This window comes from Cnephaeus nilssonii (genome assembly GCF_951640355.1).
Source record: "Cnephaeus nilssonii genome assembly, chromosome: 16".
NCBI lineage: Eukaryota > Metazoa > Chordata > Mammalia > Chiroptera > Vespertilionidae > Cnephaeus > Cnephaeus nilssonii.
The window spans coordinates 33828399-33846102 of record NC_137087.1 but is presented as its reverse complement, the minus strand read 5'-3'; the positions used below and the strand labels follow the sequence as shown (position 1 = coordinate 33846102).

The 17704-nt window shown below is 40.8% G+C and overlaps 3 protein-coding genes across 4 annotated transcripts in view; 1 reads left to right on the top strand and 2 right to left on the bottom strand.

The window, feature by feature from the left end:
- PRKG1 (protein kinase cGMP-dependent 1) overlaps nt 1-17704 on the top strand; it is a 1114160-nt gene that overhangs the window by 644081 nt on the left and 452375 nt on the right. The gene's annotated exons all lie outside the window — the stretch shown is intronic.
- On the bottom strand, nt 2435-3082 carry LOC307112836 (acyl-CoA-binding protein-like). The gene has a single exon (XM_079793908.1). The coding sequence runs from the start codon at nt 2819-2821 to the stop codon at nt 2525-2527; it is 297 nt and encodes a 98-aa protein (XP_079650034.1). The 5' UTR covers nt 2822-3082; the 3' UTR covers nt 2435-2524.
- Nucleotides 4982-9856, bottom strand: CSTF2T (cleavage stimulation factor subunit 2 tau variant). The gene has a single exon (XM_079793799.1). The coding sequence runs from the start codon at nt 9161-9163 to the stop codon at nt 7139-7141; it is 2025 nt and encodes a 674-aa protein (XP_079649925.1). The 5' UTR covers nt 9164-9856; the 3' UTR covers nt 4982-7138.

Here is a 17704-nt window from a genome sequence, read left to right as displayed (position 1 = left end):
GCCTCCAAAATGCATCCCTACCTGTACCGGAGATGGGACCCAAAACCTATGTGCTCTGATGGGGAATTGATCCTGCCACCTTTTGGTGTACAGGTGGAGGTTCCAAGTCACTGAGCCACATGTTCCAGGGTGAGGATCCTACAGAATTCTTATAATCTATTGTTATTCCATATAAATATGTCCATTCTTCAAGTGTGTTGTCTTTTTCTCTCTAGTCTACCATATCCTCCATTTAGTTGGTTCACAGAAGAAAAAGAAAATTTTAAGGACAAAAGGTTGATTTTATACATCTTTCACTGTTGCTTACAAATCACCTCTCTACAGACCTGTGATGAACTTCCTCACTCAGTGGAAATGATGCCTGATGTTCCTTCACATCCAGTCTCCAGTGTGAAACTGTTCTACTGTCTCCTTCTTAAAGCAGAATGATATAACGGGGAGCGGAAGGGCTGGGAGTCAGACAAACAGATTCGGTGGTGCTTCTACCTCCTACAAGCCAGGTGACTCAGGGCAGACCAGTTAACTTCTGTGAGTGTATTCCTTCATACTGCTTCCAGACTTTTGTGAAATCCAAGATGACGTATGTCAAGTACCTGGCATTCAGTAGGTTCTTAAATGCTTTTTCCATGTTAACTGTGACACAACCTTCCAGAAGAGGGCACAGACCTTATCTTTGAAACTGTATTAGTTCTGGGGCACTGGAAATAGCCTTGCTACCACTGCCCTCTCTCAAAAGCAGGTATCTCCCCTCTCCCCAATCTTGTGGCTAAGGGCAGAAATTCCACTATGATAAGCTTTTTCCAGCAATTCAAAACATTTGATTACTGTGTAAATAAAAATGCTTTTTAGAGTAAAAGTGTTTTGAACAATTATAATTTATGTCTATATCAATACAAGTGATCCCCCCCCTCCCCCATACTTTCCTTATCAAAACAAAAGCCTTCAGTGGTATGGCAAGTAAGACCCAAAAGATACACTGGGCGCCTGAAGATGAGCAGGAGAGGGTGCTACTTGCTTGAGGTGGCAGCCATCATCATGTATGTGGGTCAGGTCTGTGGTTTTGGGGGACTTAGTGGGGGAAAACAATTAAGCTGTCTCCCTGCTCCTCTCCGCCCCCTTTTCCCTCTCTCCCCCTGAAGAGTCTATTTGTGCAGAACCACCACTTTCCAGCCCTGATAATTTGCAGAACTTCACCAGTGTTTGCCCTGATGGGAGGTCAGTTTCACAGCCCTGCCCTGGCTGGCTCTGGCTGTGTCACTGGCCAGCTCATCCATCTTCCCTCTCCTTGTGAGCGAGGCTGGGTGAAAGAGATTGGACAGGAGATGAAGCCTCTTTTATCCAATCCTCAAGATTACCCAGCTCTGTTCCTCAGGAGGGGCAGTGTTAGGACCCTTTTCAAACCAAGGCTATTATTGCTCAAGGCTCAACTATTTTGCATAGCCCAGCAGAAGCGCTCACTAGGGAGGAAATTGCTAAATTGAGTTTATCTGAAAACGACAACAAAATCCCCAACAATCAATGATTCTATAAATCATCTCACTTCTGCTTCACAAAATATTCTAATTAAGCAAGTTGTTTCCCCTCTATACAAACAAAGCCCCAAATTAAGAACTAGAATACAGGCAGTCTGAATGAATGCATGTGACAATGAGAGGTTCCCATGTTCTAAGGTCATCTGCACAGCCTCACCGTGAGGCCTTGACGTCACCATTTGAAAGGCCTGGACTGGATATAAATTGTTTGCTAAAAACGTTTAATCACTTAAATTTTTCTTATGGGAAGAAAATCCTATTTTGCTTCATCTACAAATGTTGGTTTGGTGAATCTGTACCCTTAATTAGAGTCAGGTTCAAGTACAAAGTTTAAAGGCACAAATTGCAGTATAGAGGTGTGTGGTTTTTTTTTTTACCATTTCCAATAAATGTACTGAGAATAACAGAACAAAGGCTGGGCGGATACTGTTAACTGCTCCTGTTATGCCAGTTCCTTCCTTTTGGAGTATAGGAAGATTTAGATAAGGTTAAAAAAATACTGAGCAGCACAATTCTAGGGAGGGTTTACTCCTCAAGGAAGCACCATGCTAAGTAGATGGTTTCGGGAGTTCTGCTGTCTGTCTGCTAAATGATAAGATGTGTGAGGTTATTTAGGAAGTATTTCAGGGTCATGGAGAGAGACATTTACAAAGGGAAGTGTAGTACCCCAGTATGCAGTCAGTAACATTCTTGACTGGATAGTAATATTATTTTAGCAAGATGATGATAAGATTTGTGGATTGGAAAACAATTAAGGTTTGTTTTTGTTACTTAAAGTAACAAATGCAGTTGTTTTAATTGATCTATAGATAAAAACTACTCAGCAAGGTGAGTAACCATTTATTTCAGCTTCTTAATCCGTTAGAGCCATATCCTAGACAGTGTTCAGGAAGAGGGTTCATTTCATTATTTCACTTCATCCATGGTATTAGAGAAACAAGGCATGATTATCAATGTAGATGAAAAGTGGGGCTGGCAGCCAAATCCAGTCCCTAGATTCCGTATTTTTGCTTCAGTTCTTCTACTTTGCTGACATAAGCTTTCATGGCGTCTTCCCTGGCAGTTCCTTTCAGCTCATTCCATGCATCCCACTTGGCCCTGCCTTTGAGGTCCATCATCCCGGGCCGTTCTTTATCTACGTCCCCCACCGTTGCTTGTTTGTAGCGGCTGTAGACGAACAGCATCTCATTGTCCTCTGGCTTGCTCTTGAGGTGCTTAACTTCCTCAGCAGCTTTGTCAAACGCAGCCTGAGACAGGGCGATGGGGTTGGTTACTTGCAAGGAGCTCATGGAGGCAGGGATGAGCAGGAAGAAGTAGCCAAAACAATTCGGGTGTTCTGAGATAATTTTTACGGCTTGGCCGGAACAATTTTTGACGTGAGATAATGTGTAGTAAGTATAAATGTATTGTTTCTAATCAATTTGACATAGCTTCCTCTCCACCCCTGGAAAAAAAAAAGGTCACACATATAGACTAAATGCAGACTCAGGTGATTTCCCCAAACAACAGAAATGTCAACTATGGTGTTTTATGTTAGGTTTCCCACTAAGCCGAATGCTCATTAAATTATCTGTGGAGGAACAGGATTTTTGTTTGTTTTCTCATTTTTCCATGTGGTTTCTAATAGAGGGTCTGTCTTCTTTATTTACCTCAGATAGGTAGGGATTTTCCCCCCTGGGGCCTCAGCACGCACCTCTAGATCCACAGTGAACCTTCTCTGACCGTGACCAAGGGGACAGGAGTGGGGTGGAGGGGATCAATGGGGAAAAAGAGGGGGACATCTGACAATATTAATATTGTAATATTTAAACAATAAAGACAGAATTTTAAAAAGAATACAAAAGCAATAGTTACTCCTAAAAAAAGAAATATAAATATGAAATATACTAGCATATTGTCTAATACACCAATGTTTAATATTACATTTAATTTTTCTATTTAATAGAAATAATTTCCTTAAAATAAATCATTCTTGACTAATGAGCATTCTTTTTTATTTATTTTTATTGATTTCAGAGAGGGAGAGATAGAAACATCAATGAGAGAGAATCATTGATTGGCTGCCTCCTGCATGCCCCCTACTGGAAATTGAGCCTGCAAGCCAGGCATATGCCCTTGACCAGAATCGAACCCGGGACCCTTCAGTATGCAGGCTGACACTATTCACTGAGCTAAACCAGCTAGGGCTTGACTATTGAGCATTCTTGACAAGGGACTGATGAGAAAAGCAAGCTCCAAGTAGGAGTCTGTCTAGAGATTAGCTGACAATGTAAAGCATTGAGAGGCTAACATATTCTTTTGTGAAAAGACTGAGATGTAACTGATATTTCAGTTTTTCTGCTACAGTAGGTTGTTGCACATAATTATCCGTAGACCTCATCAGATCTAAGAAAAAGGCCTGACACCCCATAGGAAATTAGGTTCTATGTGCTTAATGTCCCATCACAGCATGGAAAAACAAAAGCTTTGCAAGCTGTGATTAAAGGCTTTTTTTTCTTTTTTGCTTTTCTGCCATTAGAATTCTGACAAGTGTAGTTGAAAAGTCATATATGGTCTCACTTGAATTTACCAGCCTTCACCCAAGATTCACATTGCTTTATATCTCACTGAATACCCCAAAATAGTCCTGAGACAAAGGTATCAGCAGACATTAAAACACATTTTGATGTTAATAATAGAAGAGGGGAAGTACTAAATGATTAATCTGATAATTTCCTATTCCCAAGAAACATATACTGCTCAATAGGCATTTGCAAATCAGTGTTTCATCCACAATCTTCAACTATTGTTATTAGGAATTTGTGATTTCATTTGCAGTTTATCCATATTTGGGAAATGCAGGATGCCAGGGCTTGTAACTAACCATTATATAGTAAAACTAATAGTAGCAGACGTTGTTTTTCACTATCAGAATGAAATAGGGCTCTATACTGGGGACAACCAGGCAGTGAATTAGGAAGAACCTATTACCAAAAGTAAAGGAGATTGCTTCTACTATCTATTTCTGGTTTATTTCCTAATGCAAATAGTGATTATAGTCCATTTGGTCTGTGTGCAATCTAAATCCCTTTTTCGCTTTTTTTGGAAAAATTTATGTGCTCTTTTTAAAAAAATATATTTTATTGATTTTTTACAGAGAGGGAGAAACATTAATGATAAACATCCATCAGCTGCTTCCTGCACACCCCCTACTGGGGATGTGACCACAACCAGGGTACATGCCCTTGACCAGAATTGAACCTGGGACCCTTGAGTCCACAGGCCAATGCTCTATCCACTAAGCCAAACCAGTTAGGGCAATTTATGTGCTCTTAATGGAGTTTTTCCCCCCTGACTCTGATACAATGTTTTGTCCTTCGTACTCACCTGCGATTTTTTGCTACAGAAATGAATGACAGTCTACATTCCGAGTTCCTGGTCTATTAGAAGTGGGAATGAGGGGTAGAAGGTAAAAGTTAACATAGTGCATTGCAATATGAAAGTGCTGTCAGTAATGAAGATACCCATAAGGTGATCCTGGGATACAGGGAAAGGTTCTCTATGGGGAGCATAAATAAAAGGGAAGTCTAATGTCTGAGTATCCAACAAGATGTTGCTACGGATACCAACCACAGAATGTATTTCGGTTGTGGAACTATATAGATAATAAATCTAAGAAAGGGATTTCCATCCACTCCTACAATTTATTTAGTTCTTTTTCATTAAAAAAAAAAAAAGGTATTCAGGTCCTGTGGATCTCTCAACAATAGATCACTTGAACAATGCAGTAATTAGAAATAAACATCAGGTATTGTCCATTCTTTTTATTAAGTCTTCATTAAACAATGCAGAGATTTTATTACAACAAAGAACATAACATTTAATGGTTTTTATTTAGTCCTTCAATGAAAGCTTTGGGATAAAGGACTATAATTTCAAAGTAATCAAGCCAACTCTGTGAATGAGTAGTGTACAGAACTATCACACATGTAGAGTTATCCCCTCCAATGTAGGGGGAGCATACAGGATACACAGGAAAAGTAACAGTATAAACAACAGTAAAAAATGGGTAAGTGGAAACAACAGCATAGGGATGAAAACTTTATACCCATTTAAGATGTACACACCTTACAAAGGAAAAATAATTCACTTCCAAGTTTCAGTTCTCTCCTTGTATTAAATGACATTTCCCCTCTGTAACTAGATATTATTTTGTTGGTTTTTCTCAAGTAAGAACACCTGGTTATTTGGGTGTTTATACTTCTGTTCACTAGTAGTTGATGCTATACTTTATATGTCCACATTCTCGAGGCTTAAAAATAAATTAGGTAGTAGCTCTGAAGAAAATGTGATAAGCCTCACCTTTCTACTGATTTTTAACTATGTCTCAGTGGTACCTATACTAGAACTAAGTGGCTTTATGCTTTATAAAAAGCAATGAATAACCACTAAGCAGAGAATTTAGGCTATAAGATTTTACCTACCTGCCTGGGATTGGATTATTTTGATAAGATGGTGATACACAAATGGATTTTGATATAAGAAAACTAAAAGTGATGTTAAATATTGCTGAGACTAAGATTTTTAATTTCTGTTTCTGGTTGACCAGATAGAAGTATCTGCATATAAAAGCTAGAAGCAGAGTTTTACTGCATGAAGGAAGCCCTTTACCATTTAATGAAAAGCCCAATGTGGTCTATAATTCACTCAGATAAACTGGTCCCTAGACACTGATTTTAGTGAAGGATGTGAGAGAATAACTCAGATTTAGATTTAGGGCTCAAAGATTACTGAGAAATAGGAAGGTACGGAGAGAGATACTGAGTCTCATCAGAGGACAGTTAAGTAACCTGGTTAATCCTAGAACTGTCCCAGTAAAATATCATTTTCAGGCCAGGCCAGAATGTCACTAGCCTCTGAAAGGTGAGATAAATGAAACATCACACCAGATGCATTCTTTGATACTCAGGTATCATAGCTTTATAAAAAAAAAAAAAACCAATCCCTATACCACAAGTTTAGATTTATCCCGTTAACTCTAACATTTCTAAATAATTCCAAAACACCGAAAGAATGCTTAACTTAACACAACTTTCTATTGCCCCCAAAATAGGTTTTTGTATTTTAAATGACTTACCAAAAAATGAATCTTATATTTTGGAGGTAAACTTGTTTTCTTATACAATCAAAACTCTTAAACTATCTTGGTAAATTACCATTTTAACAGGTCATCTTTTGTAAAGATTTCACATTGTTTTATTTAATATTGTTTTTAAAAGAAGTTAACATATTGTATACACTTTTAGTATTGCTGCATATTATTTGTAATCTTATTTGGTATAGTATCCCTTTCAGAGTTATTTTTGTATATTTACAGTGAATTAAAGTGAACAGACCCATTCCTATTCCTCCCCCTCCCAATTAAAAATAAAAAGGAAAACAGGGGAAAAAAAAAAAAAAAAAGACAAGAAAAACAAATGAGATTAGGTTCTTCCAGGAGAGAGACCCTAATCATTCAACTGTGGGGATGCAGTAATCAGCTTTTTGCACCCGTTCTCCATGCTAAAAAGAAAAAGAAAAAGAAAAAACAAAAAAAAAACAACTTTCTGGGATTACTATGAAGTATTTCAAGAAGCTCCAGTAGATTTCTGGATTTGTTCCTTTAAAATCAGGATACTCTGCCTTTGCTCAGGAGGCAGCATGGCAATTTGATCTGCAGTCAGTTGAAGAACCTGCATGATCAAAGCTGCCTTTTCTTGATCCTGTGGAGTTACTTGGCTCTGCCCAGGACTAAAACTGCTAGGCTGGCCTCCACTTTGCTTGCCTGCCCCCTGTATACCTGTTCCCTGCATGCCTGCTCCCTGTAGGCCTGCCCCTTGCATGCCTCCTCCCTGCATGCCTGCTCCCTGCATACCTGCTCCCTGCATGCCTCCTCCCTGCATACCTGCTCCCTGCATGCCTGCTCCCTGCATGCCTGCTCCCTGCATACCTGCTCCCTGCATGCCTGGTCCTTGCATGCCTGCTCCCTGCATACCTGGTCCTTGCATGCCTGCTCCCTGCATACCTGGTCCTTGCATGCCTGCTCCCTGCATGCCAGCTCCAGGATTCCCCACCCCTGAAATGCTTGGGACCTGCCTGGGTCCCTGTGGACCACCTGCCCCCATATTAATGGGACCAGGACCCTGGATTCCACTGGCCATAGGGCCTCTTGAACTGGGGCCAGGGCCCCGTATCTCCATTCCTCTTCCATCCATGCCTCTTCCTTCCATGCCTCTGGCTTCCATTGCACAGGTCTCCATTCCTCTTCTCTCCATCACTCGTGCCTCTAAGACCTCAGTTTCCATGGCTCGGGTCTCCATCCCTCGAGAGTCTCTACTACCTCTACCATCCAGAGGTAGCCCCCTTTGATCGATCATCGGTCCTCTGGGCTCTCCAATTAGCATTCTGGGATCGGTGATTGGCCCTCCCCTCATCTCATGTGAGGAAGGGCCACGGCTGTCATGACCAGGGGCATGGTGCATGGGGGGACCCTGATGCGGTGGCCCAAGATAGCCTCTGGGCTCTACTTCTCCAGTGTGAGTGACGGAAAGCAAAGTCCCTCCACGTGGGTCATTTGGAGCATCTCCCAACAACCCTCGAGGAGGTAGTCCACCAGCAGCCATGGGTCCACGTGGCATAGGAGCTCTAGGATCCGACATCTGCATCTGTCCCCGCTCTAAAGGCACAGGACCAACCACTGGCATTCCAACTTGGGGCTGCAGAGCTCCCCCAGGAGTTAAAGAACCAGGTCCAGGAACTGCAGCTGGCATGGGCCCGGGGGCCGGAATTCCACCCTGGATAGGGGTCTGCATCAGAGGAGGAATGTCTTTCACAGGCCTTCTAGCCAAATGCTGAGGCTGAGGAGCTGGAGGATTCTGCTGGTTCAGCAACACATTAGGTCCTGGGCAGAGCCCAGGGCCAGGGCCAGGGCCAGAGACAGGGCCAGCGACAGGGCCAGGGCCAGGAACAGGACCAGCGACAGGCCCAGAGACAGGCTGAGATTTGCCTGGGATCAGTGGTGTAACGTGTATCTTGCGATGCAGAATTTTCAGAGCAATCTCTGGGTCCATGATTCTCATCACTACTTGTGCCTGCAACAGCGCATAAGCCAGTTGCGGGTTCTGAAGTAACATGTTTCGAGCTTCCTGGTGACTGTTTTGGACACAGAGTTTCATCTGCTTCATCAGCTCAAACATCTGCTCCGGGGGGAGACTAGCGACTGCTCTGGTAATTGATTCAGGGGCATCCTCCGGATCTATGGGGTCCCCGTAGGGTGAGTCAATGATGGGCGCCGCAGGCCCTAAGCTCTTCAACTCCTCCTTGTTCTTTTCACTGGCAGCATTGTCCACCCGAAGCGCTCTGCCGCTGAACTCCCGCCCATTCAGGTTCCGCATGGCACTAAGCGCGGTCTCCTGGTCCTGGTACTCGCAGAAGCCATAACCCTTGGGTTTCCCCGTCTCTCGATCGTATACCAGCCGGAAACTGACAACAGAACCCACCTCCGAAAAAATGTCCTTTAGCTGCTCCTCAGTTGCCTCGTACGGAATGTTCCCCACGAACACGGAACGCAGTGATCGATCCATTGCCGGGTCTCTCACCGCCAAACTCGACATGATTCCGACTGTGCACACAGCAACGAGCGGATCCCGGCGAGTCGTCCTTCTGCGACCCACACTTCCGCTGAGCAACGGAAGCGGCTCTTAAATTCCGGGTAGAAACCTCACAACCCAGCTGCAGTCGTTCCGCCCATCCGCGAAATCTGCCCTTGTACGTTCCTCTAAACTAGTTAATGCTTTCTGTCCCTGGGCCTACGCGACTCAGTCAGCGACTTATTGCCTAGACGCACGATTCCTTTCTCGTCTCTAATTGGGTAGACTCCTGGCGCGGCGCCCCTCCTCGCCAGAAAAAGCTTGGTGCGCAGTAACCACAGTAAAGATGGCCGCAGAGACTTCACCATGGTAACAGGAGACGCCGCTGACGTCAAGGGCCCTTCAGCTTCCGTTTGCCTGCGCGGGAAACCGCCAGCCGGAAGCTGCGTACGGCAGCCTTTTCTTTATTCTGGTAGCAAGTATTTTCATAGAGCCGTTTCTACTTGTGAGCTATATGAAAGTGTAATCGTTTCTAAGCAAATTTCGGATTTGCTCCTTAAACTACAAAAGTAATAGGGAGATATTTTTGGAAAATAGCTTCCCGGAAACACAAGCCGAAAGGGTGTGCCGGCTTCACCCCCGCCCCCATCTTGTCCCTTCCCTAACCGCTGTGGCTAGGTGGCTGGTTCATGCAAGTTTTTCTCTGTGCATGCAGGCTGCAGTCGAGCTATTCATAATATTAATTTGTTTCTTTAACCGATAATAATCTGAACGATTAATTAATAACATTTATGGCTGCAGCTGCAGAGTATGGATTAAATGGAACAATTCTTACTGGTATATCGTAGGCGTTTATATTGGTTCTGATTATTATAAACGGGTGCAATAATTTCACCACCTCTACTGTGAAGCGAAGAGCAAACTGTAGTTATTTATAGTCTGTTGCGAGTTTTGATGGCAGAAGTTGGGTATACATAGTGGAATGTGTGTGTTTGTGTGAGTTCCCCCACCCCCATTGAACAAAACGGAAGCTTGTAGAGGGCTAGGTAATTGGCTGAGCAGCCAGTAAATGGCAAAGCCAGGATTTTCACACAGGTATGGTCTATTACAGCTCCAGAGCTGCGCTGCCCCTTATGGTAGCCACTAGCCACCTGTAGCTATTTGAGTACTTCCAATGTGGCCAGTTTGATTGAGAAATTGAACTTTTAATTTTATTTATTTATTATTAATGTAAACATCAAAACCGATACATAGTTAGGCTACTGGAAATTTTTTTAAGTATGTTTGAAACAACTTAGGCATAGTATCTACTTTTCCAATGATAAATTACATTTAATCTAAATAAAAATTGAGTATATCCAGTTAAAATTTAACATTCTAATTGAGATGTGCTATAGGTGTAAAATACAGGCAAGATTTTGAAGAGAATATTTTAAAATGTAAAATCTAATTAATTTTATATTGTTTACATGTTGAAGGGATCTTTTAACATGTAAGGTTAGCCCTGGCCGGTTTGGCTTGGTGGATGGAGCGTCGGCCTGCGGACTGAAGGGTCCCAGGTTCATTTCCAGTCAGGGGCATGTACCTTGGTTGCAGGCTCATTGCCAGTGGGGGGTGTGCAGGAGGCAGCTGATCGATGTTTATCTCTCATCCGATGTTTCTATCTAACTCTCTATCCTTCTCCCTTTCTCTCTGTAAAAAATCAGTAAAATATACTTTAAAAAATATGTAACGTTAAACAAAATATGATTTAACAATAATATCACTTATTTCAGTTTTGAAAATGTGGTTCATTAGGAAAATTTAAATTACATCCGTGGATTATATGTCTATGAACTGCACTGCTCCAAAGCCTAAGACTTAATTCCTATACAGGGAATCATTTTATTCCACATAGGCCTTCCTAAAAAAAGTTATTTCAGAGAGGAAGAAAGAGGGAGAGAGAGAAACATCAATGATGAGAGAGAATCATTGATTGGCTGCCTCCTGCATGCCCCACACAGGATTGAGCCCACAACCTGGGCATGTGCCCTGACCAGGAATCAAACCGTGACTACCTGGTTCATAGATCGACCCTCAACCACTGAGCCACTCTGGCAGGGCCCACATATGCCTTTTGAAGGAATTATGAAACTAAATTTCATAAAAAATTGTGTTATGTATCATAGGTGTGTATCACATATAGTTTAATGTATAGATCTGAAATGAATATGAAGGTTTAGCTACAAATAAGGCAAAGCCTCCATTTACCTTTAAATGTTTTAATTTTTCTTTAAAACAGGCTTGGACATAGCTATTTATTCATGATAACTGATATCTGCAAGTGATAAACATGTATTTATGTCACCTAATAATCTTACTGCTCCATCAAAAGAAATAGAATAGTGCCTGCTATCAATGTTTTCCCCCCGATTCTTTCATTGGAGGTGGAGCAGGGGTGAAGGGAGTTAAGTATCATTTGAGGAAACTAAACAAGACTATTTGTCTTATTCCCATACTATCTCTTTAGAGAGTGGCCATGGCTTTTTTTACACATATTCTGTTGAGGACAACTTAGACATTGATTATGTGTGTAATTCTGTGTATGTTAAATGTAGTAACCATGAGGATGGTAATAGGCTATTGGAATAAATTATAAAGTTTTAAAAAGATTGCACTGCTTATCTGGCAGTTTCTTGACTTGTTGCTGCTATTTATATTCCAGTGGGGCTCACACTTGAGCAGGCATCAGAACCACCTGGAGCCATGGCTTAATCAGATTGCTGGGTCTCTTCATCCCTCCTGCCTGGTTCTGACTCAGTATTTCTGAGGTGAGAATGGAGAATTTGCCTTTCTAACAAGTTCACAAGTGATGCTGATGCCACTGGTCTGGGGACCCCACTTTAAGAATCATTGATCTAAACAGAGGGACTTGAAGTGTTTGATTTTTTTTTTCATTTGTATATGGCCAACTTAAATTTAGTACACTCTGTTAAAAAGTATGAGATATTAGTGGTCTTAAAAAAGTGTACTTTAGTACTGGTCAGTGTGTTCAGTGGTTAGAGGGCCAGTCCTCACACCAAAGGGTCCTGTGTTCAAGGGCACATACCTGAGTTGCAGGCTTTTTCCCCAGGCCCAGTCGGGGTGTGTGCAGGAAGCAACCAATCAATGTGTCTATCTCACATGGATGTTACTCTATCTCTCTCCGCCCACCCACCCCCGCCTGCCTGCCTCCCTTCCACTCTCTCTAAAAATCAATGGAAAAAATATCCCCAGGTGAGGATTAACAAAAAATTTATTATTACTTTAATGCTGACCTAATACCACTAGTACATGCTGATCCCACATTGAAGATATCCTGGGCTTAAAGGATGAGTTAACAGAGTAGTTGAGGAGCTCTGGGAACATAAAAGCAGGGAGAAGCATGACTATAAGATTGTGCTCTTCCCCAGCCGTAGGCAGCTGCCTAGGTTGCCTTGTACCTAGGTAAGTGTTACACTGCTGGGAGAACAGCAGCTGGAAGCTGGCTGGCATCCTGGGCCTGGTTCCTACCAACTCTGTTGTTAACTATACCAGGATGCCCGCATAATTTAAAAAAAAAAAAGATTGTGCTCTTGGTCATAGGTCTTCTGTGTTCTCTTTAGTCCACCTATTTCAAACTAGAAGAATGGTTTGAAGTGGCTCCATTCATAGAGGACCAGTGTGACCCAGCACATAGCTCAATGCTCAGGACACATAAATTATTACTTACAATGAACTGAGTGGCTTAGAATTATCAAGTACTTTTAGGAAGCCATGTATATTTCTGGTACCAGCGTAGATCTAACCTGGAAGAACTTCCATTTTTTATGACTTTCTTTGTTACCATAATGTTTTAACTTTAAATATTTATAGCATGACATACACCCTAAAGAAAAATGTACATGACATCTTACACATTCAGGGATCAATTCTTTCAATAAATCAAAATATCAACTGCACTAAGAGTGATTTTAAAACAGACACATCAGGGCCTATGGCCAAACGGGGGCTGTCCTTCAAAGTAATCACCTACAGAAACTAAACTGGCAGGCCTCCATTTTTCAAAATGATTCTGAAACTCCTACCCTGAAATTGCTTTAGGGCTCATTTATAACTCATGGATAACCTCGTTTTCAACCACAAACAGCATTATGCAACTAAATCACCTAACTTCCTGACCTGAATTGGCCAAAATATGATAGTAAATATTTCCAAATATCAAATCTTACATCAGAATGTAAAGGTTCTGTAGGCTTTGTGGGCATTAAAACATTATTCACCATCCCTGGCTGGTGTGGCTCATTGGAGCGTCATCCGGTATACCAGAGAGTGGCAGGTTTCATTCCTGGTCAGGGCATATATCCAGGTTTGGGAGGGGGGGTGTCAATCCCCAATTGGGGCACATGCAGGAGATGGCCTATAGATATTTCTTTCTCACATTGATGTTTCTCTCTCTCTCCATTTCCCTCCCTCTCCCTTCCTTTCTAAAATCAATTGAAAAAAATAAAAAAGATTTACCATAGAGTAATGGACAAGTTCTAAAGATAGGTACTAAAAATATTTTTAGCTATGATAGGCATTTTTGAAATAAGTGTATGGGACCTTCAAGGGATAGATCAAAATGCACTCCTCCACAAAGTTCTCCTTAATCTCTCTCCTCTTTTCTCTAGATTGGAAGTTCATTTCCCTTTGGATATAAACCATTCCTTATCTGTACCTTTTTAATAAGAGTAACTCTTCTAGCTTTTAGTAGAATTGTGGTTTTCTAAACTATAGCATCATTCAAGGAAGGAGCTGGATTCCTCTTTGTTAATGAACAAAGTGCCTTATATTTGTTCTTTGATTCCATAAATATTTATTCTAGGTTCTATCAATACAACAGGGAAAAAGACAGACATTCCACTAAAACATAGGTTCTTTAAGTGTAGTTCCTGGACCAACAGTATGAGCATCATCTGGAAACATCTTAGAAATGCAAACTTTGGGGCCTGACTCCAAGCCTACTGCATCAGAAACTCTTGGGTGGTGGGAGTGATGTGTGTGTGCAAATGTGAGCATGTGCTTTCTGAAATTTCTTTTAACAAGCTCTCAGGTGATTCTGATGCAGGCTACAGTAAATGTTTTTCTTTTGTCTCTTTCTTTTCTCATCTTCCCCTGCCCCTCCAGTGTATAAATTCTTTTGTCCTTCAATGCTAACCTCAGACTTTTTTTCTTTTACAGCAGAGTAGTGATTATCTTTTCTCTTGTACTGGAGGTACCGATATTCTTGTGCTATCACTTAAGCATAGATCCCTTATCTCATTCCTGTTTTTCATATTGCTTAGCCCAGTGCCTTGTATATTACAAACATTCAGTAAATATTTTTTTAATTAATGCCAGATCATCTTATTCCGGATTACATAGTTAACTAAATGGTAATTTAATGCTTTCAGCTTACAAAACACTTTCCTTTGGGTTCCCTCGTCTGGTCTTGACAACAATTTTGTGAGGTACATACCATTATATCCTAATTTTAAAGACGTGGAAACTTAGGGAATAGTTACCTAGAACTTTACCTAATAGTGGACTCAAAATACAGATACTATTCACAACAACTCTGAGCACTTAATACAGAGCTGGCCCTCTCATAAATACTTTATAAAATTCATTGTTTTATTTAATACTTTCAACAACCCTTCCTGAGATAGGCAGCCATAGTATCTGAATTCATAGCTAAAGAAATACAGAGGCACAGAGCTGTTAAATAGTGTATCCATTTGAACTGACAGAGACAAGATGTTAACACATATAATTTGACTCAAAGAACTCAAGCTCTTACATTATTCCTTTAGTTTCCCAAGGATACATAGCCAGGGAGTGGCAGAGCTACAGCCTAAAATCAGGTCTTTTGATTTTACTCATTTCACAATTAGTGCCATAATCACAGGTTATGGGGGCCTGGGCACAATCTCCCTTGACCTTTTTCCAGATTGTCTAAGTGTAACTAATTGCAATTTTGACATCACAATGAGTACTGTGACAACAGATGGACTATATGATGTAAAGACTGCTGCAATTGGGAAAAAAACATTTCTTTTTTTTTAATTTACAGGGCTATCATTAAATATCAAATAAGAATTTTTAAAAAGCATCCAGTTAGATAGGTAATTAATGTGTTTTTCATAAAATGAAAGAACCCACATTTCTCAAATCCCAAATTAGGTTGTTTCATGACTTTTTTTTTCACATTTTAAAAAATGTATTTAATAGGAAACAACATACAGAGAACTAAGCAATAATTTCATTTACTTATAAATGAGAAGAATGGCTTTTATTAGCAAGAGGAAGATGTCATGAATTTGGAACTACTGGGAATATGCCATTCCAGGTCTAGAGATTGGACAGAAGCAAATGTTCTCTCTGGAAAGACTGAGTTCAGCCCCATTTTTAAAAATAGATGGGGGTTCGGGGGGAAATGAGGCCCAGGGAAGACAAGGGACTCCACTAGGGTCAGGTGCCTAGTTATTGGCCTAGCTTGTAGTGGGATTTAGATAATCAGACTTTCCCTTCTAAACTATGCTCCCAGAACTCTGAAAGACAGAAGAGTGAAGGAGTTGAGAACAGACTTTAGTTTTAGAGAGATTTGGCTTGGCTGTCTAGCTCAAGTAACTGGGTAGCCTTGGACAAATCTCTGTGCTTCCATTTTTGCATCATTTAAATGAGAATAATATCACCTGTATTAGATTGTTATGTGGAATATATGGCAAATGCTATCATTACTTATTTTGTGCAATAATTATCAATCTACATTTGTTACGTAGAATTAATAGTAGTAGATGAAGCAGCATCTTAAGTGGAAAGAGACCCGAGTTTTAGTCTAATGCTATTTTTTTGTTTTGTTTATGTCTTCATTTTTATCTTTAAAGGGGTGGACTGGGTAAACTAATGGCCTATTTTCAGAATATATTATTTTTAAAACTGTACAGAGACCACCTTGGATAACATTGCCATTAACTTATGGTAGATTTATAGTTGAACATGAATAATTTTTAAGCTCTATCCCATTAGACACTTCAATGAGAATTTTACTGCTCATTTTGGTGTTCATTAAGTTCTTATACTAAATGAAATGCACTCTTCAAATATTTAGTGGCTGAATTTCCAGATTCATTTTTGTTAAAAAGGGCCTGCCTGAAGTTTGACTGTGGAACATCCAGGCTTATATAAAATTGTACCGGTCTGGCACACGGGCCACCTATCTGAGCACATGTTCAGGATGTCATTAGGACTACTATTTCTGAGTGTGCCCTGGCGGACATAGGCCATTTATTCAGACATGGAAACGCATAACTAACTAGACAAGAAGCAGAGCTACCTTATTCTTGCTTCAGGCTGTCACCTGAAAGAACAGAGAGGAAGGAAGCATGAACTGTAGAAAAGTACAAGTCCTGAAACCGGTTCTTGAATGAGTAAAGACTTCCTTTAGGTTTAAGATGAACAACTCCTGGATCTTTGTTTCTGTGACCAGAAAAATCCAATACCCAGCATCAGAGACATGTTGGAACTGCTCTGCACTTCACAAGTTAGGCTGCTATCTTTCTTCTGAGGCCCAACTAGCCTAGAGGATGAGCCTATAGTTGTGCCAAGTCACAGGAAAGAGGACTTCCTAAAATATTTGATCGAGGGCTCAGCTTGTTAAAACAAAACAAAACAACAGTGTGACAGAATGTATTTTGAGTTATCACACTTCAAGAATCCTTGAGAAACATTACCTCAGAGTGTCATTTCAAATTTGCCACAAAAAATTAAATTCCCAGAGTCAAAAATTAGATAAAAACATAAAATCCAATGTTTGTGGGAATTTAGTAGCTAGCGCTTTTTGGGACAAGTACAGAAAACAACTCCAACAATGGTATGCAAGAGAGGTAATGGTGGGATTTTAATAGGGTTGTCCCCCCCTTATCTGTCCAAGGGATATGTTACAAGACCCCCAGTGGATGCCTAAAACCATAAATATGGAACCCCATATACACTATGTCTTTTCCTATACATGTATACTTATGATAAAGCTTAATTTATGAATTCTGCATAGTAGATTAACAATAGCTAATAATAACATAGAAGAATTATAACAATGTACTGCAATAAGTTATATGAATGTGTTCTCTCAAAATATCTTATACTTTACTCACCCTCTTTTGATGATATGAGTGGGTAAAATGCTTATGAGTAAAATGAAGTGAGGTGAGTGATGTAGGTAGGCATTGTGACATAGTGTTAGTTCCTATAAGGGTTACTTGGAATCAAGCACTGAAATGCCAGGGCCCATCTGATAACCCCGATGGCTACTGCCTGACGGTTGGAGGTGGGGAGCAGGGAGGAGAGCACATAGAGTGTGGCTACACCAGACACAGGGATGAGTACGTTCTAGAAGGGCTAGAGTGGGGCAGCGTGAGATTTCATCATGCTGCTGAGACTGGTGCACAATCAAAGACTTGTGATAGTTTATTTTTGCAATTTTTCCATTTAATATTCTCAGGCTGCAGTTGACCTCAGGAAACTAAAACTATGGAAAGGGAAACTGCA

What these genes read in the sequence shown, in the direction of transcription:
- LOC307112836 (XM_079793908.1), bottom strand. Translation starts at nt 2,821, where the DNA reads ATGAGCTCCTTGCAAGTAACCAACCCCATCGCCCTGTCTCAGGCTGCG.
- CSTF2T (XM_079793799.1), bottom strand. Translation starts at nt 9,163, where the DNA reads ATGTCGAGTTTGGCGGTGAGAGACCCGGCAATGGATCGATCACTGCGT.